The sequence below is a fragment of the Protopterus annectens genome, chromosome 3.part1 (assembly GCF_019279795.1).
Source record: "Protopterus annectens isolate FY-2018-M chromosome 3.part1, PAN1.0, whole genome shotgun sequence".
In the NCBI taxonomy this organism is placed as follows: Eukaryota; Metazoa; Chordata; order Ceratodontiformes; family Protopteridae; genus Protopterus; species Protopterus annectens.
The window spans coordinates 1,733,659,296-1,733,686,980 of record NC_056732.1 but is presented as its reverse complement, the minus strand read 5'-3'; the positions used below and the strand labels follow the sequence as shown (position 1 = coordinate 1,733,686,980).

The 27,685-nt window shown below is 40.4% G+C and overlaps 1 protein-coding gene across 1 annotated transcript in view; it reads left to right on the top strand.

Moving 5' to 3' along the window:
- The window catches only part of LOC122798651 (zinc finger protein 260-like), a 388,866-nt gene that overhangs the window by 302,045 nt on the left and 59,136 nt on the right, over nucleotides 1-27,685 (top strand). Inside the window, 2 exon segments of the mRNA XM_044067734.1 lie at nucleotides 10,471-10,597; nucleotides 27,441-27,563. Coding sequence (XP_043923669.1) covers nucleotides 10,471-10,597; nucleotides 27,441-27,563 — 250 coding nt within the window.

Sequence of the window (27,685 nt, the reverse complement as noted above, 5' to 3'; positions counted from 1 at the left end):
TGTTAAGATGGTACAGTTTGTGCCCCTACATCCCACCTAGCAATTCTACCATAGAGTTAACATCACTGACCTACCTTACCTCTTTGAAGGGTCCTTCTCAAGCTGCCTGCAGCTTATTATGTCTGACAGGAATAACCAGTATAACCTGCTGTTCCACAGCATACTCTCTAGCTCGAGCATCCCTGTCATACCAGACATTTTTCTGCTGTTGGGCTTCTACCAGGTTATCCTGTGCCAAGCCCATGAGCTCTTTAAGCTTTGTCTTGAGGTTTAGGACATATACCACAACAGACTCTTTGTGGGATTCACACTCACCCTCCCATTCATCATGAATTAAATCCAAGGGCCTTCTCACTCTTTACCCATACAGAAATTCAAAGGGTGAAAATCCTGTGGGTTCCTGCAGTACATCTTTGGAAACAGCAGATGGGGCAAATATTTGTCCCATTCTCTCTTAAACTCGTCTGCAAATGCCCTTAGCATGGTCTTTAGTGTAGAGTTTAACTTCTCCACAAGACCATTAGTCTGAGGGTGGTAGGGGGTTGTCTTTAGGCACTTCACCCCACAGCACTTCTACAGACAAGCCAGTAGGTCTCATATACAATTGGCACCTCTGTCAGTCAGTATGTTCTTCGGGAACCTGCCCCGCTGAAAATCTCTTTAACAAATCATTTGCCACCTTCTCTGCCTCAATAGGGGACAGATCCACCACTTTTGGGTATCTAGTAGCCAGATCTACTAACACCAGCATAAGCTTCTTCCCTGTAGAACTTGGGGTACTCAGAGGCCACACAATATCCATAGCTACTTTCTGAAATGGCTCCTCAGTCACAGGCAAATGCATCAAAGGATTTTTGACCTTGTCTTTTGCCTTGCCTACTTTTGGCACTGCTCACGGGTCCTGCAGTACCTCATTACATCATCTGCAATCCCTGACCAATAGAAATTCTGTATAATACATGTCTTGGTATGCTTTTTGCCCATATGACCTGCAAAAGGAATGTCATGGGCTGTGGTTAGCCATGCCAAATGGTAGGCCCTTGACACTGCCAACTGCTGTATTACCTCACTCTATAATCCTCCCTCAGTAACCCTTTTTTCAGTGTACAGATTCCCCTTTTGCTTGAGAATCATGTGCCTCCTTAGCCACCTCTCTCAAGCCTTGTAATGTAAAATTTGAAAGTTGAGCCTGTCTCAGCTCTACTTTTGTGACCCTTCCCAGCTCCCCTTCCACAGGAAGTCTGGTATCCTCTGACAGCAGTCCCTCACTGTTAGCCTGGGTACTACCACTCCCCTCTGCCCTTGCAGTCACCCTGTTCAAGGAAACACCACTACCTATCAGCAGCTGTGGCTCATCTTCAGGCTGACTACCACAGGGTAGCTCCCTCCCTGAAATAGCCACATCACCAGTCGTGGCTTCAGGTGTGGTGTCTGTCTGGGTCTTCCTCGGTCTACCAGACCCACAGACCTGTCTTCAAGCCTGACTGTGTGCAACTGCATGCACAGACTGTACTGCATTATCAAAATCAATCCCTGTCAAGATGTGCAGTGAGATCCTCAAACACACCTGTTTGCTTGCTTCCTTTTCCACCCTCCAAGTCAAGCTGAACCCTGGCCAAAGGCATTTGGAATGGGGTCCCTCCTAAAGCTCTGACTGGAGTGGACTGCCCAAGCAAGTTCTCCTCCTCTTTAACCACTGCAGGATTGACAATGGTTATGTCAGAGGCTGATGTTCTTCGTGTTTCACTGTTGCAGTCATTGCATTTGGGTAATCTGCTGGCAGGTAGCCCTCAGTCGGCCTGATTAACAAAGTCTTGGGTCCTGCATCAGTTGCTGTCCCTTCTTCCATGACATCAGGTCGTCAGGGGTTTAAAACATGCAGCCGACACCATTACATCAGTCTTTCTTGCCGCACGGTGCCCAAAGCAGAAGCAGTTTGCAAGTGCCAGTCGGCAGACTCCTGAAATTTTCATTTTTGAGTTTCAGAACCGAAGTCTTCAACTAAAAGCTAAGTACCCCATTGGGGAAACTTTTTCTTGCTCCTTACCGATGTCAGTAAAAGATAATAATTGCATTACTTGTGGGAAGCAAATACCTCATAAGGATTTTCATTTGTACTGTATTCCTTGCCTAGGCCCTGACCACAACGTACTTTGCTGTTGGTTTTGTGCTAAATTTAATCACGATTAAACATCGGTATAGTTTTGCCTCTAAATATTTTGGCTCGATTTAATTATCCAGAAATGTCATCGGTTAGCAATCCGACTACCGGAATACCTAAAAAATGCAAAGAAAAAGACAGAGACAGACCGTCGAGGTCCAAAACTGATGATGACGCTTCTCCTAAGCCAGTTGCCAGTTCGCCGGTACTCAGTGAGGTGCTTTTGCAGCCCCTGATACCCGATACTTCTGATTTGCAGGCCTCTACTGAGACCCATTCGGAGTCCGGTATGCCGTGAGATGCTTCAGTTATGGAACCCATGGATGTCTCTACCTTAGAGAGTCCAGAGCCGCTGTGCAGGCACCAGCATCTGAGGGTGTTTTCAGGCCTACAGATTTGTATATTAGACCGACGCCATCTTCAAAACTAAGGTCAAAATCTAAATCTATGTCTAAAAAACCGACACCTGGGCCACATGTGCTGGCCCCTATGCCTAAAAAACAAATGATCAAAATGGCTGAAGATTTAATTACTCTGATCAGGGGTAGCCAACCCCCTCCTAAGAGGCCTAGGCAAGACATTGAGTATGAATCTTCTGAACAGGATTCTATTTCTTCTGACTCTTCTAATGAACAGGATATGTCTATTCCTACTTATGAGGACTCTGATGCAGAAGATTCCATTCCTTCTGCATCTCCCCCTGAGGATTTTTCTTTTGGGGAAACTTTACATACCTTAAGGGAACATTTCCACTGGGAAAGTCAGGATTTCTCTGCATCTAAAAAGAGACTTAGGGATTTTCTTCTTCATCCTCAGCATAGGCCTTTGGCTATACCTTTTGTTCTAGACATTGTTAATGATGTTTTTTTCAGAATCCAGTATGGCTCTTGATTCTCTGCCTCCGGCTCCTTGTAAGCCAGACAGATACAACAGGGTTCCTGACTTGCATAAATTCCTTTTCAAAAATCCTATTGCTGATCCTGAAGCCATTTCTCAGGGTCCCAAGGGCATTAAGGCCTCTACTGCTAAAAATCCTACCCCTTCTGATAGAGATTCCAGGGCGCTGGATAGATGGGGTAAGAAGGTTTACACTTTTGCAACCTTGGCAATCAGGGCTTTAAACTGTCAATTTCATATGCTTAAATATCAACAGCATATCATGGGACTACTTAAGCAGAAAATGATGTTAATCTCTGACTGTGTGGAAAATAAAGATTTACAGGATTTATTACATTCAGCTGAACAAGTTGGAAAACATACTTTGCAATGTGGTTTTCATTCCTTGGAGGCCTCTTGCAGGGCTGCTGTAACTGGATCTGTGCTAAGAAGGCATGCTTGGCTTAAGGAGCAATCTCTGCCTGATCATGTTAAAGCAAAATAGTTGGATGCTCCTTTACAACAGGACAGTCTCTTTGGTAATAAGGCTGAAAAAGTGTTAAAAAAGATGGAAGATAAAGCTAAATCTATGCAAACTGCAAAAGATTTCTTACAAGTGCAACCTCCAAGATTTAGTAGGCACTGGCCTACTAAGAACTGGTCCTTTCCAGTCCCTTCAAGAGCCACTCAAGTCAAATCCAGACATTCCAAAGGCTCCAGGTTTCAGTCACAAGAAACTTTTAGAACAAAACAATGGGGTGCCTCCACCTCCAAATTTGGAAACAACAAGGCACCTCCCTATGGTAAATGGTCTCAATGACTTCCCTCTACACTTAACAAGCACTTGCCTTTTAGCCGCCCCTTTGGGGGAACTGGTACTTCATGCACGAAACTGGCAATTTATTACCCAGGACAAATGGGTTTTAAATATAGTATCCCAGGGATACAGATTTCATTTCCACACGTTGCCAATCCCAAACGGATGGCCAGACCTGTCCCCAAATCAGTGGGCAGAGGCCCTGAGACAAGTTCTGTCCCTCATGAACCAGTACCAGAAGAGGAAAAGGGACAAGGTTTCTATTCAAGACTTTTCCTGGTACCCAGAAAAGACAAATCATCGCGTCCAATTCTGGGCTTATCCACTCTAAACACATTTCTGGACATTCCAGACTTCAAGATGCTGACTCTTCAACAGTTACTACCTATGCTAGGCAAAGATGCCTGGTTGGTAATGCTAGACTTAAAAGAGGCTTACCTGCATATCCCAATCAGGGAATCTTGCAGAAGATACCTCCGCTTCAAAGCAGGCTACTTGCATTACCAGTTCTCTGCACTGCCCTTTGGCTTATCCACTGCGCACAGGGTCTTCACAAAGTGCCTGGCTCCAGTAATTGCATTTTGCAGGCAAAGAAATATTCAAATATGTCCATACCTGGACGATTGTCTAATTCAGGCAGAAAACAAGGACATTCTTCTAAAGCATCTGGCATGTGTAAAAAGGGTTCTAACTTGTCTAGGGTGCACCATAAACGAAAAGAAATCACAACTGGTACCCTCTCAAAAAATTACATTCCTGGGTGCAGGCTTGAATACAACTGCCCAGAGGACTTACCATATGCCGGAAAAGCAAATTCATTTGGTGACTTACTTCAAACAGGTGGCCACAAAAACCCTGCTATCTGCAAGACAAATTCTGCAAGCCTTGGGGTTCATGGCCTCCTGCATTCTTCTAATTCCATATGCAAGACTGCATATGAAGAAACTTCAGTGGTACTTAAAAAGTTTATGGAGTCAACATTGTCACAGCCTGGAAACAATGATTCCTATCATACCTTGCCTGCAACTAGAGTTCTTATGGTGGGCAGAGGCCTGCCACCAAAACAAGGGACTGCCATTCACTCCACCCCCTGCTGCCCAAACCCTGACTACAGATGCATCAGACAATGCTTGGGGGGCTCATCTGGCAGGAAAGTGCATTCAGGGCAAATGGAGCCCAATTCAAATGCACCTTCATATCAGTCAGAAAGATATGCTAGCTGTGCAGAATGCACTGACAGCCTTCAAGGACTACCTTCATCCAGGACAATTAATGATAAAGACAGACAACACCACAGTTATGTGGTACATAAACAAGCAGGGGGGGGGTACACATTCATACCCCCTTTGCAGACTAGTCATGGCATTGTGGAACACGGCCTTGACCAACCAAATACAACTACAAGCTCAATTCCTGCCAGGAAAGCTAAATACTCTGGCAGACGAACTAAGCAGAAATCTCATGGACCCACACGAATGGAAACTGGAACCACAAATTTTCAACATGTTGACACTCAAATGGGGGAGCCCAGACATAGATATTTTTGCCTCACCCCAGAACTATCAGTTGGACAAATTCTGCATAAGAATTCATCACAAAACAGCTTGGAAAGTGGATGCTCTATCAGTCTATGCCTTTCCTCCTCTGCCTCTGCTCTCCAAAGTTCTACTACAAGCCAGACAGGACAAACCAAAAATGATTCTGATTGCTCCAGACTGGCCTCGCCAACACTGGTACCCACTCCTGCGCAATGTGTCACACCTTCCTCCGTGGCACCTGGCTCAGACACCTTGCCTACTCTCTCAGCAGAACTACCAAATTCTGCACACTCAGCTCCAAACTTTGGGTTGCACCTGACATCTGGGGCAAGAAAAACTGATGTAATGGTGTCGGCTGCATGTTTTATACCCCTGATGACCTGACGTCATGGAAGAAGTGACAGCAACCGACGCAGGACCCAAGACTTTGTTAATCAGGCTGACTGAGGGCAACCTGCGAGCAGATTATCCAAATGTAATGACTGCAACAGTTAATACACTCAAACATCTACATTTATGGTAAGGGTACACAACTGTACTTTTTTTTCTCTTGGCAGTGGCCTATTTTCCATCCACTAATAAACTCTGGTGATAGTCTGGTACCCCTGTTGTCTCCAGATACCTTACCACTGGCATGTTGTTGTTCCCACTTGCTGGATCCCACCTTGCTTCAGTGGACATTTGTATGCTACACAGCCTGTCTGGTTACATTTAAAAACAACTAAACCCTGATCCTAGCCATGTGCCTGAACTAGTGGCTTCCCCTGTTACTGGTGGACTCTGTTGAGGTGGTTTAGGCTGCCCCCATGGGTTCCCTTATTTCTATGTGCAGCACTGGGTATCTCCTTCCTATTCAGTGGTGCACTGCTTGCTAAGTTGAGATCCCCTTTCCTACCCAGCTCATCTGCAGAGTTCCAGTTCCAGTCTTCCAACCAGATTCTTATGTCCTCAGGCAAAGTGCTAAGGAGTTGTTCACTCACCAAAAGGGCTGCCTTTCAAAAGTAGTGTCCTAACATCCACTCACCCACATATGAAAATAAGTGCTTAACTCAGCAATATAATTACATACACTATATGCCTTGTGTCTATGCATGGAAACTTTTTCCTGTAAGCTTCGGATGTTAAAACATTCCAATAAACATCGTTTATCTTTATCATAGTTTAAACAGTCAATATTAGGCAATTTGGAAACAGCAGTTACAGCTTTACGATGGAGTAAGGGGGTCGGGAACCTTACCCAGAGCCCTTGGTCAGCATTATACTGTTTACATACTCTTTCCAATATCAAAAAGTATTACCCTCTGTAAACTGTGGAAGAAATGTACTGACCTTTATTGCTTCTGGGGTTCTGTTATTCCCTTTTCCATTACCTCCATGACCCTGGAGAAATTCAACATCTCCCTCTCATGTTGGCAATGTTTCTCATTTTCTTTGGCCTCCAAATGCTACAGTCTCTCTGATGATTCTAACTCCATCTTTCCCCTTTTCTTTGGCCTTCAAATGCCATACTCTCTCTGCTGATTCTAATTCCAAATATTTGGCCTCCAATTCAAGTCTCTTTAAATCCAGATGGATTTTTAAGTCCTCTGAGTCAAGTGTGAACTGTCCTGATTCTTTGAGGCTGGAGATCCCCATCACCAACTGGTTGTCCTTGTGGTTGCTGTTCTGAGCTGCAGCTGAGACTAAGGCTGAAATCATTTCCTCTTTAGTCAGGTTGGCATGCACCAGTCCTTTGCTTCACACACCTTGGCCCACTGGTTCTTTTTCAGCTTGCCGTAATCCTCTGCTGACAGCTTTGCCTGCTTTCCTTGACTAAACAAAACTAACAAAAAACAAATAAAAGTGTTATGAAAAATGAAACTCTGAATGTTTAGCATGTGGCTGTTGATAATATGCCCCTTTAGTAACAACTGTTTACAGGCTAGAGAAGGTCAATATCCACACCACTGCTCACCAGTATGTGACATCCCTGCTCTGGCCTGGGCCAGTAATCAAGGAGCATCAATCCTCATCACTGACACTGGTGAGGGACAATCACTTGAAATACAATAGATGCACACAGAATTTTCAGATGCAAACCTCTCTGCATCAAGCGCAGTTTCTCTGAAGAGCACACAGGGACACACTCCCATCCTGGGGCTGGGTTTCCCTATCTTTCTCTCTCAGCAGGCCCCATTAAGACTCCACACTGGTAACAGCTGTTGCATTGAGTCCATAGCCGGGGTTCCAAGCCAAGTCCTCCAATATCCTCTCTGTGAAGACCAATGCTTTGTGCCTTGCCCCAAGTAGCTGACATATACACACTTTGAGATTTGATTTTCACACACACACACACACACACACACACACACACACACACACACACACACACACACACACACACACACACACACACACACACACACACACACCTGGCACAGATTCATCTGCTGTGCTCCCTTCTGCCCAGATTGTAAGGTAGTTTCACTGCCACCAGAACCCCTGCCAGCTACTCTAAGGCTCTTACCAGAGTTTCCAATTACTGTTATTAAAATTAATATTTATACAAGTGATAGTGTAAGCCAAATGCCCAGACTTTCAGAAACATTGAGGCAAAGGTCCAATAAATATAAGCAAATACTCTCAAAGCTTAAATATTTTCTAAAAGGACCAGCCAAAATGAAAAGTTTAAGTATATTTGATAATAAATAATAAAAGAATATGAAAATACTAATTATCTATTTACACTAAACACCAGAGTTTCAGTCACAGGATATATTAAAAATAACATGAATGGAAAGAATCACACAGATGCAGAATAACAATACTTAACTAATCTCACTATATTTTCCTGACTGATCTAAAGAGTTATGGTTCCTTAATTCACATACTAGAGCAAGGCAAGATGATGTGGGTGAGTGGTCCTTCTTTGTCAGGTTTCACAATCTGTCTGCTCAGTTCTGAGTGAGATATCTGACTAGTATTAAAATAGAATTCAAATGTTGGCTGCAGAATTACATCACATTTGATCACTGGACTCTGGTTCCCACACTATCCTCTTCACTAGAAATGGAACCAGATTCTTATGCATACACACACCGAGCTTTGCTAAGATCTTTTGCAGCATCTGGAAGCTATAAAACAATTACAAATCTTCCATCCTTCCAGAGTAGCAATTAGTTCACCCCTAATAACAGTACAGTAGGATTGCTATTCCTGGCTTTCCCAGACATTTTGTCTCTGACTGCAGTCAGAACTGTAAGATACAATTCTTGTGGCTTATACCAAGTAATTTAATTTTGGATTATTTTTCAATGTTAGCTGGACTGAGATTATCCTCTTCTCTTCCAGCATTCTGTGTTAAACTATATACATTTCCGCATTTACGAAAGTACAGTCCGATATAAATGTATATTCCCTTTCTGTCCAGAAGGACTTGCTGATGGTGCATTTTTAACACAAGCAACTTTAAAAATACATTTTTAAAAGACGTCTTTACAAATGCATTTTTAACACAAGCATCTGTACAAATCAGTGACACCTGCACTGCTCTACTCTGCCTGGCACTACCTCGCATCATCACAGGGCCAAAGGCCCCAAAATGGGAACAGATTTTAACTATTGCTTTTATAAACTTAGAACATTTCTAGATTAACAGGGTTTGTGTTAACATACATTTTTCATAGGATTTGAAGTCTTTAGCTCAAATATATGTTGTCATTTAGTGACTTCAATCCACAGATCATCCCAGTTATTTGTCATAAAACCACAAATTTTATGAGGAGTAGACCAAAAATGTGAGGCAAAAATCTATACATTTAGCAAAACTCTGGACAGTTGAAAGGTAGGGGTGGACTTTCTTGCATGGGGAATCATATGACATCCCCACCTCAGCTAACATATCAGACATAGTCTTTGATGGTATTTCTGTTATACCTTAAACCCACCACTGGTGGCTCATATGTGCATATCCATCCTCCCACACACAGAAGCAATAAATCTGTTAGACATTTGCTGTTCTTGCATGGAATTATGTGAGATACATGGAATACTAATCTTTAGGGACTCTAAGGTGTATATATAACATTGACTTCAATTGCTACAGGACCATCCATCAGCCATCAGGGGAAAAAGTGGGCATATCGCATGCATGCACAACAGAAATACTGCATCATTTCTTTGGTGCTATACTACAACATCTGGTAAAGTATATGTGATGCCCACTTATGGCAAGAGACCAAAAGTGCTATGTGGGTGTTCTGTAAAGTAGCCCATTTCTCAGAGGAGCTAGGGGCCATTGACTGCATATACATTCCCATCAAGGCTCACCTGGACCACATGGTCACTGGTATATTAGGCAGGAGGGTTTCTACTATATCAACTGCCAGGTGGTGTACAACCTCAGGGTATTAGAAACTTGTGTTTGTTCATTGTGCAGGCATTTCACATAATTCCCACATCTAGTACATGCCACACGTACTATTTGTATGTACAGGGTGACTTCCCATGAGGCATTGTATTAAAACAAATTTTGCAGTAGGCATGGGAGCTATATTAGGGCACATTCCATGCTTGCCAGAATTACCTGATGTCTTTAGTGATTATTTAATAAAGGTGTTTAAAAAGAATCCGAGACAAAGACCTTCCCCCAAAAAATGATTGTCATAACTGATTTCATATAATTTAATAGCTGCAATGAAAATATTGATGTGTGATCTGGTTGTCTTAACATTTCTGGCCTTCTGAGTCAGTCTGAATGCAGTAGGTCATGTGCCTTGGTTATAAAACCATATAATTTGATTATCCTTTACATATTAATGAATTCATATCTTGCACTGTTTGTTATTCTAACTGCTCTGAAGTAAGTGCTGTTTTACAGGGAGTGAATTAGATGCTATTCTGGATGTTATCCACTCCTAAAAGAGATGAATTTATATAAAGCTTTCATTGAAAGTGAAGCAAATAAAATGTATTAATTCTCTCAGATTAGCAACTAATATTCCTTTGGCAGTTTTGAACATAGTTGCATTCTTTTTGAAACATTTTAAACTCTCTTCTCCGTACAGTCAGATGAAGAAGTAAATATTTTATGCTTTCAGGTTCCACAAAGCTTTGAAGATGTTGCTATTGAGTTTTCAGGAGAGGAGTGGGAGATGTTAAGTAAACAGCAGAAAGAGCTACACAGGAACGTGATGGTACAGAACTATGAGAACATGGTTTCTGTAGGTAAGGGATCTCAGACACACCATCTGTATTTGTTGGGTACACTTATCTGTATGAATAGTGCTGTTAATGTGAAGAAAATTTTTAAATTGTTTGTAGAATTTTTGTTTTTTTTTTGTTCTGGAAATTAAAATGTGTTACATGTATGAAATTTAGTTTATTTCTTGTTTAAATATGTTTTTTCATTATATTTTATTTTTTATAACTGCACAGAAAACAGGGTTGACAAACCTAGCGATTAATTAAGGCCAATATTCAGAAATAAGTAGCACAATGCATTAGATGGAAATGTGACCTGCAGGGTTGGAAAAATTCAAAGACACAGCGGCATCATACAAGCAGGAAAAATTGTGCGACCATCATTTTATGTAAATGACCATAGAATGATGTAGAAATGGACAATATGATGGTGATGAACCCAACTGTTTATGCAAATGAGAGTAAAAAACATGACAGAGTGATTCAGAAATACATAAAAGTTGTGTGATGACCCATGGCTGCCAGTGAGTTTGTAAACCATAATTTCTTTGTGAACAGAAGCAGAGTCTGGGCTAAAGTAGTAACTTCTATGTTAGCCAGTCAGTAGAATGCTAAGGGTGAATTTCACATCAGATGTCCACAATGGGGCTGTAGCACTGCTATTATTGTTACACAAACTTTCCAGCAGCGATCAGGGGACACAGTGGGCATGTCACAGGCATCCACATTATAAATACTGCACCAGTTCCTTGATGTTATGCTGCAACATGTGGTGAAGCATATGTGATACCTACTGACACCAGAGAAGACAAACAGCACTATACGGCTGTTGTACAGAACAATTTCCTTAAGGTACTAAAGGCCATTGATTGCACCCACATTCCCATCAAGGCCTTGCCTTGTCCACATGGTCACTGGTATATCAACCTGAAGGGTTTCTACTCTGTCACTGCCAGGTGGTACGCAACACTCAGGGTGTTTGAAACAGTGTGTCTGTTTATTGTGTAGGCATTTCCCATGATTCCCACATCTAGTAAATGTCACTTATAACACTGATTTGTGCAGGGTGACTTCCCACAGGGCATCTTCTGACTATGCTGAATTTGCCCTGGAGCCACTGCTCGGACACTGATATGGAACCTGCAGAGCATGACTGAGATGCAGTGCTGTCTTGCACTGTTGGTGACGTAGAATAATTGTTTAGCGGGTTTATTGAAGGCTCACTTCAACTGTTTTGATTCCTATGGGGGTGCACTGCAGTATGCTCTGGAGATGTGCAGCAGGATATTTACTCTTGGTGAAATTCTGTACAACATCATAGTATACAAACAGCTAGAGCAGGGTTTTGCCAGTAGAGGACTAGACCAGTGTCAGTGGCAGACGAGGGGCATTTTGTGTCAATGCTGGTGGAGCTATCGGCTGGGAAAGACCATGAGCACATAGGCAAAGGGAAATGCCATATGCTGGGGCACTGGCAAAAAAACAAACAAAACAGCATATGGTTGACAACTATGGACAAGACTAGACACAACAAATACAGTAGTATATCCACACTGTGCCATAGTGCATTAATTGGACATGCTGTGCATGAGGTGTAACCTACCCATTAACACAGCAGTGAGGACATAGTATAGTAACATCACACATAGAGCATTAACTGGCCATGCTGTGTGTCAGACCTTACCTACCCATGTAACACAGCCGTGAGATCAGAGCATACTATAGTATAGTAACATCACACATAGAGCATTAATGGGCCATGCTGTGTGTCAGACATTATCATGTAACACAGCCGTGAGGTCAGAGCATAGTATAGTATAGTAACCTGACACATAGAGCATTAACTGTCCATGCTGTGTGTCAGACATCACCTACCCTTGTAACACAGCAGTGAGGACAGAGCGCAATATGGTATAGTAACATCACACACAGCACATTAACCGGTCATGCTGTGGGTCAGGCATTACCTACCCATGTAACACATCAGTGAGGACAGTGCATAGTATAATGTAGTAACATCATACACAGCACATTAACTGGCCATGCTGAGTGTCAGACATTACCTACACATGTAACACAAAGCAGTGAGGACAGAGCATAGTATAGCATAGTAACATCACACACAGTGTGTTAACTGGCCATGCTGAGTGCCAGACATTACCTACCCATTAACTGGCAATGCTGTGTGTCCAACATTACCTACCCATTAACTGGCAATGCTGTGTGTCAGACATTACCTACCCATTAACTGGCAGTGCTGTGTGTCAGACATTACCTACCCATTAACTGGCAATGCTGTGTGTCAGACATTAGCTACCCATTAACTGGCAAAGCTGTATGTCAGGCGTTACCTACCCATGTAACACAATAGTGAGCGCAGGGTACAGTATAGTATAGTATAGTAACATCACACAATGCACATTAACTGGCCATGCCATTTGTCAGACATTACCTACACATGTAACACAGCAGTGAGGGCAATGCTTAGTGCAGTATTATGATATCACACACAGCACATTAACTGGTCATACTGTGCATCAGACATAACCTACCCATGTAATACAGGGAGGGCAGGGCACAGTACAGTCACAAAGTACAATAACAGTTACTGCTATGCAAAGAATATCCAGCACTCTGATAGCAACTGACTAAACAAAGGATGTATTAATTGTTGAGCACTTTTGTTCCTTCCAATGGAATTATATACCATACTAGACTGGATATTAGTATCCCACCCCTCACTGATACCTCTAGCAGGGTGTCTACCAGACACCCTGAGTGACCACCAAGCCACATAGTCAGATCAAAAATACCACAACTTACCCAAATATCTATGCACCTAATTAGTAACAAAAAACATTTTAACTGCTCAAACTTTACGAATGACCTAAAAAGGTGTAACTGAACCCCCCTGAAAAGCCTACCACTTTACAAAGCAGTAATATACTTCAGCACAACCTTCTTAAATACCCTTAACCATCATGCCACCCAGAACAACAAGAATTAAAACTAAATATGTCCCGTGGCTAACCCCAGATACTAAAACCTTCCTCAAACAAAGAAACAAGACTTAGACTACCTATTATAATAGTAAATCCCTATCCGACAAACTATACCTTGAACTACGTAATAAAGCCAAACAACTTACCAAAACATATAAAACATCCTATTACCAAAAATTACAGGATAAACACAGGGAGAATCCACAAAAATTATGGAGAGCAATTAACTCTATTCTACAACAAGGAAAAACAACAACCCCTACCCCAAAAACTGAAAATAACCAAGATAATATCTCAACACAATTCAACAAATTCTTCACAGAAACTATCCAAGTCCTTGCAAATAACCAACCTTACAACAATATCCCCACATCTGCAGATAGACCCCCCCACCAGTCGCAATAAACAACTGCCCCAACTTTAGCTTCCACCCAGAACCAACAAAGTCCATTGAAAAATTACTCCTAAAACTCAAACCAGCTTCTCTAGCCACCAGTAAATTACCCGCTGAATACCTCCAAATAGCCACAGAAGCCATTGCATATCCCATCTCTATCTTAATAAACAGATCCATCTCCGAGTGTACAGCACCACAGTTATGGAAAAATATCACGGTGGTGCTGCGACCTGCGGTGGTGGTGCTGCGGTAGTGTTGTCACCTCACAGTAAGATGCTTTTCTGGTTAGATTCTCAGCTAGAGTGTCTTCTGCGTGGAGACATGGGTGATTGGGTGTACCTTCGTTGAAGGTTGTGCATCAGGGCTGGTAACATGGCACGTAAAAATCAACTACCAATCATTTGTGGACCGGAGTTCCGCTGTGGCGACCCCTAACTGGGAAAAGCCGAAAGACACAAACAAATCCCACTACATAAAGGGGGTACCTCCCTTGAGATCAGTAAATACCGCCCTATAGCCATACTCTACCCATTATCTAAAATGTTCAAGAGGGTAATACACAAGCAACTAATGCAATACCTCCTAGATAAACTACTAGCAACACGACAACATGGCTTTAGACCCTTCCACAGCACCACCACCGCACTTACTGCATTTACCAACATCATCAACAACCATAGAAACAATGGACTCTTTGTATCCACCACATTCCTAGACTTGTCCAAAGCATTTGACATGGTTAACCATACAAAGCTCCTTCACTCACTATCCACTCTTAACCTTACAATCCCTGCCATCTCCTAGTTTAAAAACTACCTAGAGGGAAGACAACAAGCTGTAATGTGGCAAAACCAACTCTCGCCCTCCCTACCCATCTCCCTAGGGGTACCCCAAGGCTCCATCATGGAACCACTCCTTTTTACCTTCTTCACCAACCAGCTCCCATCCAACATTCCCAAAGCCTCAATAGTACAGTATGCTGATGATGATAGTACCATAATATGCGCAGCCAAAACTATTGACCTCCTTCACTCCCAAACACAAGAATGCTTTTCCCTAGCAGAAAATTGGATTACCAAACAAAACCTCATTCTAAACCCAGGTAAGACAAAACTACTACTACTCTTTAGCTCTCACAGAACCGCACCTCCCTCCAGTAGTTTCATCATCTCTTCTAATAACAATACTGCAATCACCCCCACCAATCATACCAAGCTGCTAGGGGTAGAAATAGATAATCACCTCAGATTTGACGTACATATTTCTACAACAATAAAAAAAGTACATAAAAAACTAGGTCTCCTCTATCGCAATAGAAAATTTCTCACCAACCACACCAAAATTGCAATTCCCAGAACTCACCTATTATCCACCTTAATGTATGCCTCCCCCATACTTACAAATCTCTGCAAATCTGACCTAAACAAACTTGATAGTTGTTGCAATAACAACCTCACCCATTAGAACACACCACTGTGACTGCCTAAAAAACTCAACTGGCTAGAATTACCACTACTACTCCAACTCAATCAACCTAGCATTAGCCCACAAAATAATAAACTACCCTGATAACACCCCAGCCCTACAAAATCTCCTTCAACCGTATACCACTACCCGAACCTTAAGGTCTAGCACACAAAACCTTCTCAAAGTAACTAAATATAACAATGAAGCAGGTAAGTCTGTCTACTGCCACTATATATCAAAAACCTGGAACTCCCTTCCTGTCCACATAACTGAAGGCAAATCCCCCAGCCAGTTCAAAAACCTAGTCAAAGCTCACTTTATGAATAACAGACTATGCTCTTGCATCCCCCCTGGCTAATATGTAATTTCTGAAATTTCACCTTACTTAAGACTGTCAAACTACCAACTCAGACCTCTGTACCCACTTAACACTGTTAAACAATTCTACAGCCTAACTCTCTAGTAGTTGGTGTAAACTACGACAGGAATGTTATTCTTTCCACTATCTCATAACTTAATACCCATAGTGCCAAGTATACATATCCTAACTCATAAATGAAATCTCATATCATAATGACGTCCTCCTCACCAATATCCAGAATCATCTACTCACATGGGGCTTTTCATCTTCTCTTTTTCTTTCCCTTGAAAATATACTATTCTAAGATTGCAATGCTTTGTGATATTTTCAAAAGCAAATAGTATATGGTAACAAATAAATGTATGCTATCTACTAAGAAATATTGTATGACTATGTTCTTGTTCTGTCTGTAATAAAGTGTACTCTTGGAGCTTTTCTCCCCGGGCCTTCACTGAAAATAGACGTGTATCCAGTCGGACACTCCCGGTCAACAAATGTAAAATAAAATAAATATCAGAACAATAAAAAAATTCATTCATTTCATTTAAAAACTCTTGTACCTCAAATCACAAGGTACATATTGACGAAACATAAGTAACAGTTAATAAAATAATACAACACTCCCTTAGGTTCATAGGTAGGTACTAGGCTTTCGGACCTAGGGCATATACAAGCCCAGCCAAAAAGGTACCCTGGCTTTTGCCACCCAAGAAAATTATTTTCTTGTGCCACTGTTGAGCAGAGCCACAGAAGTGATCCCCGGGGTGAATTTCCTATTTCCCATCCAATCATCAAGATTTGTCTTGAAGAGTGCTGATGAGGAGCTTTGTTTGATATAGATAAGTAGTTTATTCCAGAGTATGGGAAGTCTCTGGGACAGGAATCTATCCCTCCGGCATGTTCTGTTTATTGTGGTGACAAGGTTTAGGTCACTAGAGCGTGTAACTCAAAGGGATTGGGATTTCTTTAAGTGGAGCATGTCCAACAGCTCTGGGTTTGACATAGCTTTGTATGTTAGGCAGAGATCACCTTTGAGTAGGCGATATGCGACGGAGTAAAGCTGGAGTTTTTTGAGATGGTCTGCGTAGGACATCTGTTTGAGGCCGGTAATCCTCTTTGTGAGGTATTTCTGCGGCTTTTCCAGTTGTTGTAGATGTCTTGTGAGGTACATACCAAAAGGGGTGTTGTACTCTATAATGGGTCTAATGAGTGATGAGTAGAGGGGAACAATGACCTCTTTTTTTCTGGATGAGAAACCTTTTGTGATGAGGTGTGCCACGTAGAAGGATTTCCTGACTACTGTGGCGATGTGATTATCAAAGGAGAGACTACTATCCACCTGTGTCCTTAGGTCTCTTATCACACTTTCTGTGTTAAGCATACTACCGCCTATGTTGTAGTTCATGGGTACAGAGTTCCTTTTTATTGTATTGATAAGACCAGAAAAAATTGAGAGATTCTTTATTACCACTTTAACTTAGTTTGGATTGTAACCCAGTGTTGGATATTTATATTAATATTGAGTTATTTTTAATGGAAATGCAGAATTAATAAAGACATTGGGGGAAATAACTTGTTACATAATTATTTGGAAAAAAGGGAATTCCCTTTTTCCAAAAAAATGCAAGGGACCAACAAGGAATTAGGATATTTAAATGTGGCCATTGCCACCAGTGTCGCAACATTTTGAAAACCAGTAGTTTTATTGTTAAGGAGAAAACTATTTATTTTAAAGGTCATTTTTCATATTATTCAAAAGATATGGTTCATTTATCTCAATGTAAATCATGCCCAGCATTTTATGTTGGAAAAATTAGTAGAAAATCGAGGGACTGTATTTATGAATATAATTATGATATTAAGAAAAAAAAAAATAACAATGCATTATTCAGGCATATTGAGGTATATGAGAGGCATGACTTTGCATTTTTTGTATTGGAACAGGTAAGTGTGGACACCTGGGGTGGATTTATTGAAGAATTTATTATACAGAGCTGTGAGCTTTAATGGCAGTTGCTACTTAATGTTACAAATTTTCCAGGGCCAAATGAAACTTTTTAAATTAAGGCACTCTGAGGTTTGAACATAAATGTGTAGTTATTACAGTATTTAATATTTTTATTTTAAATGTTAACACACAAGGAAGTGAGTGTTTATTATGTTATTGATTGTTACTTATGATTGATCATTATTTATCATGTGATTTAAGGTACAAGGGTTTTTAAATGAAATGAGTGATTTTTTTTATTGCTCTGATGAAGCTCTGTTGGGAACAATGAAAGCACTTAACAATGAGTAAAATGTTTATTTAGCTCCTATCCAGATGTTGATGTCCTTTGCACTGCAGCAAGTGTTTTTGTACTTTGAGTTTGAGTCCTTTGTACTGTTTTTTGTTTGGTTATATTAGCATCATCTCCAGGTTATGCTGTATAGTGCACTGAGTGGCCATGTTGTGTATCCAACATTACCCACCAATGTAACACAGTATGGAAGAAAAACAGAAAAAACATGGTAGCTGTTATGTGCAGAGGCATGGAGGGGAGCAGTAGCAGGGATCGGCAATGTGCAGAATGGTGGAAGGGGACTAAGGAAGTGGAAGTGAGTGAGGTTCATGGCTGGGTAATTGTTGGAGTTAAGTATACAGTGCAGGGAGGAGGTGGTGCTTCCTGGGGGGATTAGTGGTGGACAGCGCAGTGGTGCAGAGATTGCACTGTCATGTCACAGTAAGACATTCTCCAGTTCGATTCTCGGCTGGGCTGCCTTCTGTGTGGAGTCTGCATGTCCTCCCAGCGTCTGTGTGGGTTTCCTCTGGTTGCTCTGGTTTCCTCCCATGTTACGAAGACATGCATCTCGAGCATTTCTCCCCAGGCCTCCACTGAAAATTGGCTTCGTTCCAAGTCAGATTTTCCCAGTAAACAAATGTTAAATAAACAAATAGTGTCCAGTTGTAGTGGGTACTTGCTCAGTTTGTGTTACAGAAGACATGGCTCCTGCATTCGTGGTTGCACTATGTGTCTGTGGCTTTGACTGGTGTTGTGGGATCTCAGGCAGGAATAATGCAGAATGTGCACATCCTGTCCATAAGTACAAACTCTCATAGGAATGTAAAGGGTACCAACACCCACAGAGGGTACCAACACCCACAGGCAAGGATGAAGGTAAACTGTGAGACAACACCCAGTACCATGCGCTGGAATGCGACACAAACTAAATGTTGGCAGGTAGCCACACAATGCCACACCAGTTTCACCACCAGTAGGTGGCTTGAGGGAGGAGGTAACAGTATATGAAATACCTCACAAAGAGGATTACCTACCTGCTCTGTGAGGCACAGCCTCAGTGGAAGCAGATGAGTAGCAGAAATGGGAATAGCACTGGCCTTGGTGCATAAAGGCAAACTTCTCCATGGAGGCACCTACTTGGACCAAGTCCATACATATGTTTTAATACAGGCAACACTGCACACATATCATCTCTGTCGTGGTGATGGTGTTTGTACATGCGTGGATGACTGACCTGCGCATTGATTGTGTGATGCCCACTGTGATACTCAGTTTGATATGTGAGAGGGATCCCTGGCATTCACAGCCATTGGCCTGCTGCTTTTGACCTTTGTTCCCATAGCCTGTGGAGGAGCCACTCCCCAGAGCTCCTGCATTGGCTTGGGATAATGGTGTTTCCTTGTATGGGTGCTTGTCATGACCTTTCCTTCCACAGGCTGTGGAGAGGCCGGTGCAGCTTGCACAAGCAAAAGAGCTGTGCCACTATGTGGGGGTAATAATGTGCCTTCCACAATTATTGTTGCTGACAGTGACACTGTGCTATAGCTGGGCTGCCATCATTGTTAGTGTCTGATGCACCAGGCATGCCTTATTACTTACAGGAGAACCCCATGACTATAAAACCTTTGAGACAGACAGTTGTGAGAGACGTGTGATAGACCTTCTTCTCGGTGGTCAATGACAGTACAATTAATTATGTACAAAATGCACACAAATATAACCAATTTCAATCTGTGCTGGGCTTTGTTTCTAAGTCTACTTAACCACTTACAGCACACTATATTTCTATTATTTCAGGTAATCTGTACTTTAGGATACCTTCAGGCTACTGTTCCACATGCAGCATATTTTAATTCACAGCTATCAGTTGACCAATCCTGTGCACTAATCCACTACCTTATCTGCTAGTTTAATGAGGAAAATATACAGTAAGAAAAACACAACTATCTGCTTCCTATCTGATGTAAAAAGGCACAACATTTGTTCATGAGTTATCTGTGTAGCTAGTTCAAACGAAGTGCATTAATATAATAAAAGGCAGACATATCAGCTTTCTATCACATATAAAAGGCACAGTCCTCGATCAAAGCCATTTATCATTCTATCTCTGTTACACTTGCCGTTTTAACTTAATAATAAAAGTCAGAGAAAGCACTTGGTACACTCCGTTACAATGCCATTTCTGCACAGAAATGGGAGCTAACCGTGATTACATAACTTTAACAATGTCCAACTGCAAGAATATAGCGGTTATAGCTGTAGTTGGCTTAGTTCAGATAAAAAGAATTCATTAATTAAACTTTGTTGAGAAAACAACATACCATGTGGCAAAAGAAAAAAAACTGCTGACTGTGTCTGGAAGCACTGGGCATTTGAAAATGGCGGTTTCAGTAGGTGCATAAGAAACCTCGCATACATATTAATGCAGGGGAGGAGTTAAGGAGCTTATACTGACTTCCAAGTGTTTTCTAAGGCTTCTGGGAGCCGTATGGTAAGTATTTAAATTCTTAGTTTAATAACTGTGTTTTAAACTACTTTTAGGGTATTTGCTAGTTTTAAAACATAATTTTCAGGGTTTTAAGGTGAGAAATAGTAGTGGTAATTTAGTTTTCAGGGTATTTTAGGGTTAGAAAATACTGTTGTAGAGTGCAAGGGGGTAAACTACTTTTAATTAGAACAAAGAGGAAGCCAAATTGTTATGGGGACAGACTATAGGTGCTTTAGACCCAGGTCAGCAGTGTAGAATTAAAAGTATTACAGTTTTAAGTTATTAACCTTGGCAGTTTATAGTGGTCTGACTTCAGATTAAATGTTTGCAGTCACAGTTTCTGCAGGATAGTAGCCTTCAGGTAGGAGAGCCCTTTTAGGTAAGGTATTTGAGGGGTGCTTCCTTGGCAGTTTGTAGTGGTCTGACTTCAGATTAAATGTTTGCAGGCACAGTTTCTGCAGGATAGCATTCTGAGGTAGCACAGCTGTTAATCATGACAGTCAGTATTTAGCCACATTGTAGTATGTCCCCGTGATGCAGTGTTAACTCCACTCCACAAAGAAACAAACTGTTGAAACACAAAAAGACGTCACTTCCCAGTCTAGCAGAAGTCAAGCTCTAAGTTGAAAATCCTGTAAATTGTTGGAATAATAAGTCTGAAATACGTGCTAAAATAACGCTTTTATTTATGACAAAAAAGAGCGTTTTCGCCGTAGTAACACCACAGCTTCTTCAGAATGAAAACCATTTTTTAAAAAAACCGCCAGTTAAATACATACGAAATGCATGACGTGGTTAGATGGAATCATACATTTAAAGAGCCAGTACATTCAAAACCACATACTATGCACGTACCAGCTAAGTCCATGATGTTGTTTACTTAATAAAATCATTTAAAAATACCTTCTGTTAAAGTGCATAAGTGGGTATTCATGTTAAAAACATATCACTAGTGTGGCCAAAAATAACTACAAGTGTTATAGTGTCCTAAAGTGTGACCCTTTAGTAAAAACTAAGAATTAACTACTGTGAAATTCAATGATTAGTAGTCTAAAGCATTATATCCTAAATATTGGTTGAGAAGCCTACCTAATTTAACATTTTTAAAAACTCAAACCTAATAAATACAGTGGAATATAAATAAATGTGTTGATCTTTATACATATATGTAAAGAGATATAGTGTATAGAGGGAATCCAAATAGCCAATTAATTCATAACTCTTAACACGTAATGGTTAAGGTAAAAAATTGTTATAGCAATGGGTTCCTATTATATTTTTGTCTCAGGTAGTTCCTCATTTTTAATATACAAGAAATATTACAGCTTTCATTTAGTCCTGGAAAGCAAAAAGAGTTCAAACGTAGCTGCCATTCCAATTCACGGACCTCTAAGAGAATGTTAGTAGGTCCCCCCCTCAAGGTATGTGGTACTGAGTCTATAGCTGTAAAACTAAAACTGTGTCCTTCATGTTTCTCACAGTGCTTAGCCAGGGCATTGTCGCATTTTTTTGTTCTTATTGCATATAAATGCTCATATACCCTGTTGCGAAATCTGCGGTCAGTTTTACCTACATAGTATGCTTCGCAGCAATTACATAGTGCTAAGTAGACTATAGACTTAGAGGTACAATTAAGTTTACAATTAATGTAGTACCTATTCCCACCTACTTGAAAAGTGCTGCAGTTGTTAATATGTTGGCAATATTTACAACAACCACACTGCTTGCACCCCTTCATTTTAACATTATTACTGAATTTGTTGTTGCTTTCAAGGATAGATTTCAAGTTACTCCCTCTCTTATATACAAATTTAGGTCTATCGCCTAATTTTTCAAGTAATTCTTCATTATTTAGAATGAAGTACCAATTTTTCATTAGAATCAATTGAACATCCAGGGAGTCGCTACTAAAGGTAGAAATAAAGCTGATTTTAAAAGGGTCAACTCTCTTAAAATCATTGTTACTGTTGAAGTTCTCTGATGTAGTATTCGTTTCTCCTATGTCAATAACCGTTGTAAGAACTTCAACTTCAGTTGTTCTACTAACATTCTCTTAGAGGTCCGTGAATTGGAATGGCAGCTACGTTTGAACTCTTTTTGCTTTCCAGGACTAAATGAAAGCTGTAATATTTCTTGTATATTAAAAATGAGGAACTACCTGAGACAAAAATATAATAGGAACCCATTGCTATAACAATTTTTGACCTTAACCATTACGTGTTAAGAGTTATGAATTAATTGGCTATTTGGATTCCCTCTATACACTATATCTCTTTACATATATGTATAAAGATCAACACATTTATTTATATTCCACTGTATTTATTAGGTTTGAGTTTTTAAAAATGTTAAATTAGGTAGGCTTCTCAACCAATATTTAGGATATAATGCTTTAGACTACTAATCATTGAATTTCACAGTAGTTAATTCTTAGTTTTTACTAAAGGGTCACACTTTAGAACACTATAACACTTGTAGTTATTTTTGGCCACACTAGTGATATGTTTTTAACATGAATACCCACTTATGCACTTTAACAGAAGGTATTTTTAAATGATTTTATTAAGTAAACAACATTATGGACTTAGCTGGTACATGCATAGTATGTGGTTTTGAATGTACTGGCTCTTTAAATGTATGATTCCATCTAACCACGTCATGCATTTCGTATGTATTTAACTGGCGTTTTTTTTTAAAAAATGGTTTTCATTCTGAAGAAGCTGTGGTGTTACTATGGCGAAAACACTCTTTTTTGTCATAAATAAAAGCGTTATTTTAGCACGTATTTCAGACTTATTATTCCAACAATTTACAGGATTTACAACTTAGAGCTTGACTTCTGCTAGACTGGGAGGTGACATCTTCCTGTGATGCAGTATCACTGTTACACAGTCAGTATTGAGCCACATTCTGTTATGCCCCTGTGATGCAGTGTCACTGTTACACAGTCATTAGCCACATTGTGGTACATCCCTGTAATGCAGTGTCACTATTACAACACAGTTAGTCAGTACTGAGCCACATTGTAGTATGTCCCCGTGATGCAGTGTCACTGTTACACAGTCAGTATTCAGCCACATTGTGGTACATCCCTGTAATGCAGTGTCACTATTACAACACAGTTAGTCAGTATTGAGCCACATTGTAGTATGTCCCCGTGATGCAGTGTCACTGTTACACAGTCAGTATTGAGCCACATTGTGGTACATCCCTGTAATGCAGTGTCACTATTACAACACAGTTAGTCAGTATTCAGCCACATTGTGGTACATCCCTGTAATGCAGTGTCACTATTACAACACAGTTAGTCATTATTGAGCCACATTGATCTACTTTGTTGTACTTTGCGGCTGCACACCTGCTTAAGCAATTTTTATGAATCCTGGAAAATTTCATTTTGCTATTAATACTCTTGTTTCTAAAGAGCATAGGATGGGTTGTAGGACCAGGATAATCCATGTACATTTGTGTGGCTGTTTCAAGACCTATATCTGATTGCAAAAATGAAAGGGCTGCTGTGACAAAATCCATCTGCATTATTTTGTGTTAATATTGTGATACTTGTACAACCATTGTAGGGTGTATGATTAGTAACCAAATTGAAGTTATAGTCAGTAAATAACTTTATAAAGAAGTTAATGCTCACTTAATAGTAAGTTTTTCTTGCTCTATTCCTGAGGTAGCACAGCTGCTAACCCTATTCCTGAGATAGCACAGCTGCTAACCCTGTTCCTGAGGTAGCACAGCTGCTAACCCTGTTCCTGAGATAGCACAGCTGCTAACCCTGTTCCTGAGGTAGCACAGCTGCTAACCCTATTCCTGAGGTAGCTGTTTATTTTTTCTGGCCCTGCTTCATATATTATCTTCCCACTGTGGTTCTTAAAATGTTCATTGTTTATTATTTATCTGCAAATCTACAAAGTTAAGAACAATTTCATCAGCGCACTATCTTCCCATAATGAGTATAGTCTCTTCACCCACAAATAAGGAGAGATATTTTCTGTCCTTTCCCCTTCTGTTCCCACGTCTACAAAAGGCAGCTTATGACAATGGCCTTCTTCTACTTTTAGTTCTGGCACTTTCTTTACTTCAGCAATGGTCTGTTTCATAGTAGCCCTCTGTTAAGATTACAGGAGGAAACCCAGGGCTGTGTTCAGGTTTCCTTTCTTCTTTAATGAGTTTGCCACTAGAGGTGTCTGTCTCTCTTTGTCACTACCTCAGTGTCCATCTCTGTTTCCATCTGCTTCTTCATTCCCATCTCTGTTTGTCCTTCTGCCCACATGGGCATCCTTCTTTACTTTAATTACTGGAATATTCTGATAAGGTTCCATGTCCAGCACTAAGGGTTCTTGCATATAGCTTTCTACACTGATTTCAGTCGTTAACTTAAATGGAATTTTCTGGTAATACTCATTAGTGGGTTTCCATTCATATTCTTCTGTCCATTTCATCCAAACGTAGATGATGTTGGTTTCTATTGCAATTTCTATACGTGTCAATTTCTTTTTATCAAGACTCTGTATTTTCACCATTCTCCAAGCAGCAAACTGTCTGCTCAAGTGGGTAACTACTGAGATAGAGAAGTAGTTTAACAGTAAAACATGAAAAAAGAGAGAGGAAGAAAAAAAAATCGGTATTTACATATTATCGCAACCAGATCTTGTAACCTGGGGCTCTTCCTGATGTGATCACAAAATGACTGTATAGTAAACTGAAATGGGGTGTGTGAAGTCCAAATCACTTTTTGGATTCTGAAAGAGGAAGTGGAATAACGGGCAATTTTGTCATCCTTGGCACCACCTTTTACCAGCGTAACATCCACCAAAATAACATGAGCAGGACACACTACATTACATAAGCTTCCTACATGTCATTCTGACAATGCCAAAACAATAGTCACCACTTCACACACAACTTTTCACTTAAGAGAAAAGTTCTTTCGTGATCACATTAACAGTTGACAGCATGTTACAAAATTTGGTTGTGATATCATGGATGAGGAGATGTTTTATTTTTCAGAAGTAGGAAGGTGCCCTTCCATTTTTTGTTTATAGTTTTTATTTTATTTTTTTATTTATTTATCATTTGTTGACCGGGAAAGTCCGACTAGGTTCCACAGAGCCTGTTTTCAGCAGAGGCCCGGGAGAAATCCTCCAGATGCATGTCTTTGGAATGTGGGAGGAAACCAGAGTACCCAGAGGAAACCCACGCGAACACAGGGAGAACATGCAAACTCCACACAGAAGGCACCCCAGCCGAGAATCGAACCGGAGAACCTCTTGCTGCGAGGTGACAATGTTAACCACTGCACCACTGTGCCGCCCAACGGCCATTGTTATACTTCTCCACAATTCCTGGAATGACTGTTTCAGTGTTGTTTTGCATTACAATGACAGCAGAAGTAAAACCGGAGAAAGCTTTGCACTTAACACACTTCTTTCCATTGCTCTTGGTATCTTTAATAATACCTACACTTGTGGAGACTTGAAAGGCTTCAATGTGGCCAACTGCATTCATGCTCATGGAGAACCAGACCTTTAAAAAGAAAAGGATGCTAAATACGGAGTCCTGGAAACAACAGTAACTCATTCTAAGGTCATTCATCCCTTTTGCTCTCTTGTTTCCAAGTACTGACTCATGTTTGTGAAAATTGACCCAGAAAATAGGGACAGAATTTAAACATTACTCGTAGAAACTTTTTAGAAACTGCAGAAATTGCTACTTACGTATTACTGACTGGTCTGCAATCTGGTTGAGATAATACGCAAGTACCAAAAAAATCTTGTGACTGTGTATTGAAATAATTCTTGAGATTTGTTTATTCTTGTAAGCTTTGTGGTTGAGGTAAATTTTCTGCTACCACTAATTTGATTCTATTTAAAATTCCTGAATCTCTCGTCTTCAAAACAGGCTATTTCTACATCTTATGGACTCGTCTAGCTATTGCAAGAATGTTTATCACAAGAAGTTGGAAAAGAACCTTTACTTTTTCTGAGACAAGTAATAAATTAAGAGACTGATGTGAGAAAACAGAAGTCACTTCTAAAGAGTAATGTATTAAGTCCATGGTCTAAAGTGTAATGTTTGATGGAGACTTTGGTCTCAAATTACAATTTACTGAGTGTTGACTATGAACTAGCTGTTATATTTATTTCATTTTCCCATATCATGAGATAAGATACATAAATAATGTATGTTGTCAGCACCAAATATCTCTGAATGTCAGCAATGAGAAGGAAGTTGATGCAGAAATTACATAAAATGTAGAAACAGTTTGCTTAAATGGAATACTGTAAAAGCAAAACAGTCCGATTACCATGATCCAAAGCATTAACAAATACTTTATTTAAAATAAACACTAAAACATGACCACTTTTGGTAAAATAAACCCTTTCTCAACTGATCAACTGAGTGGTCAGTTGAGAGAGATGTGAAATGTAATTGGATGCCAGTTTATTTAATGTTACGTGAAGTTTGTTTTATTGGATCTGATGAAGCGTTTATTTTACCAGAAAGAGCTCATCTTTTCGTGTTTATTTTAATTCTGGACTGTTTTTCTTTTACATTTTCATTGCCTTATTACAGTCTCGACTTTTAAGAGCTGCTTGTGCTGTTTACTTTTTATATTTTAAATGGAATACTGTGGTTATGTACATATCAGTAAGGTATGCACAGATTATACCATGTAAGAATATAAAAACTAGCTATTTGACTACAGATGTGACCAGTCCTTGTACATGGTTCTTCATGAAATGATGCAATATTTAACATTGTCCAATAGCTCTCTATAAAAAAGTAACTGTAAACATAATGCAGGCTTCCAGAAGGCATGTTTTCTAACTGTACAGTTTTTGCTAATTTTATTTTCAGGGTATCCTATCCCAGTGGAGCATCTTTGGGTCTACATTAAGAAAGAAGAAACTATTCTATCTGCTGTCAGTGAAGGAGGCATAACCCTGCAGGAAATGCAGCTTCCTGATACCAGTACCAGCAGTAAGTACAGGGTACCTTTTTGAGTTTTGAGTTTTTCCTGCCTATAATTAAAGGACAACAATGGATGTAATGTGATCCTATCTCGCCTACATTCTGCACTGATAGGTTCGGAGCTGATCCTC